The sequence below is a fragment of the Olea europaea genome, unplaced genomic scaffold (assembly GCF_002742605.1).
Source record: "Olea europaea var. sylvestris unplaced genomic scaffold, O_europaea_v1 scaffold6503, whole genome shotgun sequence".
Lineage (NCBI taxonomy): Eukaryota > Viridiplantae > Streptophyta > Magnoliopsida > Lamiales > Oleaceae > Olea > Olea europaea.
The window spans coordinates 1-1,160 of NW_019264876.1; the positions used below are offsets into that span (position 1 = coordinate 1).

At 40.7% G+C, this 1,160-nt stretch overlaps 1 protein-coding gene across 1 annotated transcript in view; it reads right to left on the reverse strand.

The window, feature by feature from the left end:
* Positions 1-288: 288 nt before the first annotated feature.
* LOC111390142 overlaps positions 289-1,160 on the reverse strand; it is a gene marked incomplete at its 3' end in the record, with an annotated part of 10,945 nt that continues 10,073 nt past the window's right edge. Inside the window, exons 2-4 of the mRNA XM_023015141.1 lie at positions 973-1,076; positions 791-890; positions 289-384 (exon numbers count right to left, since the gene is read on the reverse strand). Of these exons, the coding sequence (XP_022870909.1) occupies positions 289-384; positions 791-890; positions 973-1,076 (300 nt within the window). The remainder of the gene's footprint in view (positions 385-790; positions 891-972; positions 1,077-1,160) is intronic.

The following is a 1,160-nucleotide window of genomic DNA, read 5'->3' on the forward strand; positions in this document are numbered from 1 at the left end:
TGAAATGTGGTAGCCGACCACTTATCAAGATTGGAACGGGATGAACCTGAGATGTTAGATGATATCAATGAAATCTTTCTAGATAAGCAAATTTTAGGAGTAGAAAAAGTCCCATGGTACCTGATATTGTTAACTGCCTTGCTAAGTCCATTCCTCCACCCGAGTATTCTAACCATCAAAGAAAGAAGTTCTTCGCAGAGCTGAAGTATTACTTTTGGGAGGATCTCATTCTCTACAGAAGAGGCGCAGATCAGATAGTCAGAAGATGCATTCCTGAAGATGAAGTACCGAAAATTCTAGAGCATTGTCACTCATCTGCATATGCTGGGCATTTTGGAGCTTCAAAGACTGCTGCAAAAATCCTACAGTCGGGTTTCTATTGGCCTATTTTATTCAGAGACACATTCGAGTATGTGAAGAGATGCGATAGATGCCAACGAATCGGAAATATCTCAAGAAGAAATGAGATGCCACTAAACTACATCTTGGAGGTTGAAATATTTGATGTATGGGGAATAGACTTCATGGGACCTTTCTCCCCATCGTACTTAAATCAATACATCTTGGTGGCCGTTAACTATGTCTCTAAGTGGGTGGAAGCTGTTGCATTGCCTACCAACGACGTAAAAATGGTAATAGAGTTCTTGAAGAAGTACATATTTACAAGATATGGTACACCGAGGGCGATAATAAGTGATGGAGGCAAACACTTCATAAATCGTCAATTAGAGCAGCTGTTGAACAAATATGGGGTGAAACATAAAGTAGCAACTCCATATCATTCACAAACCAATGGGCAAGTTGAAGTTTCGAACAGGCAATTAAAGATAATACTGGAAGTTACAGTGAACTCTTCCCAAAAAGATTGGTCTAAGAAGTTGGACGATGTACTGTGGGCTTACAAAACAGCGTTTAAGACACCAATAGGAATGTCTCCATACCGCCTGATTTTTGGGAAAGCGTGTCATCTACCGTTGGAGTTGGAGCACCGAGCATATTGGGCTATGAAACAATTGAATATGGATCTCAAGGCTATTGGTGAAAAACAACTGCTGCAACTTAATGAATTGGATGAGCTGAGAATGGAAGCTTACGAGAACTCAAAGTTGATCAAGGAGCGCACCAAGAGATGACATGATTTACACATTCAGAGGCGAGAG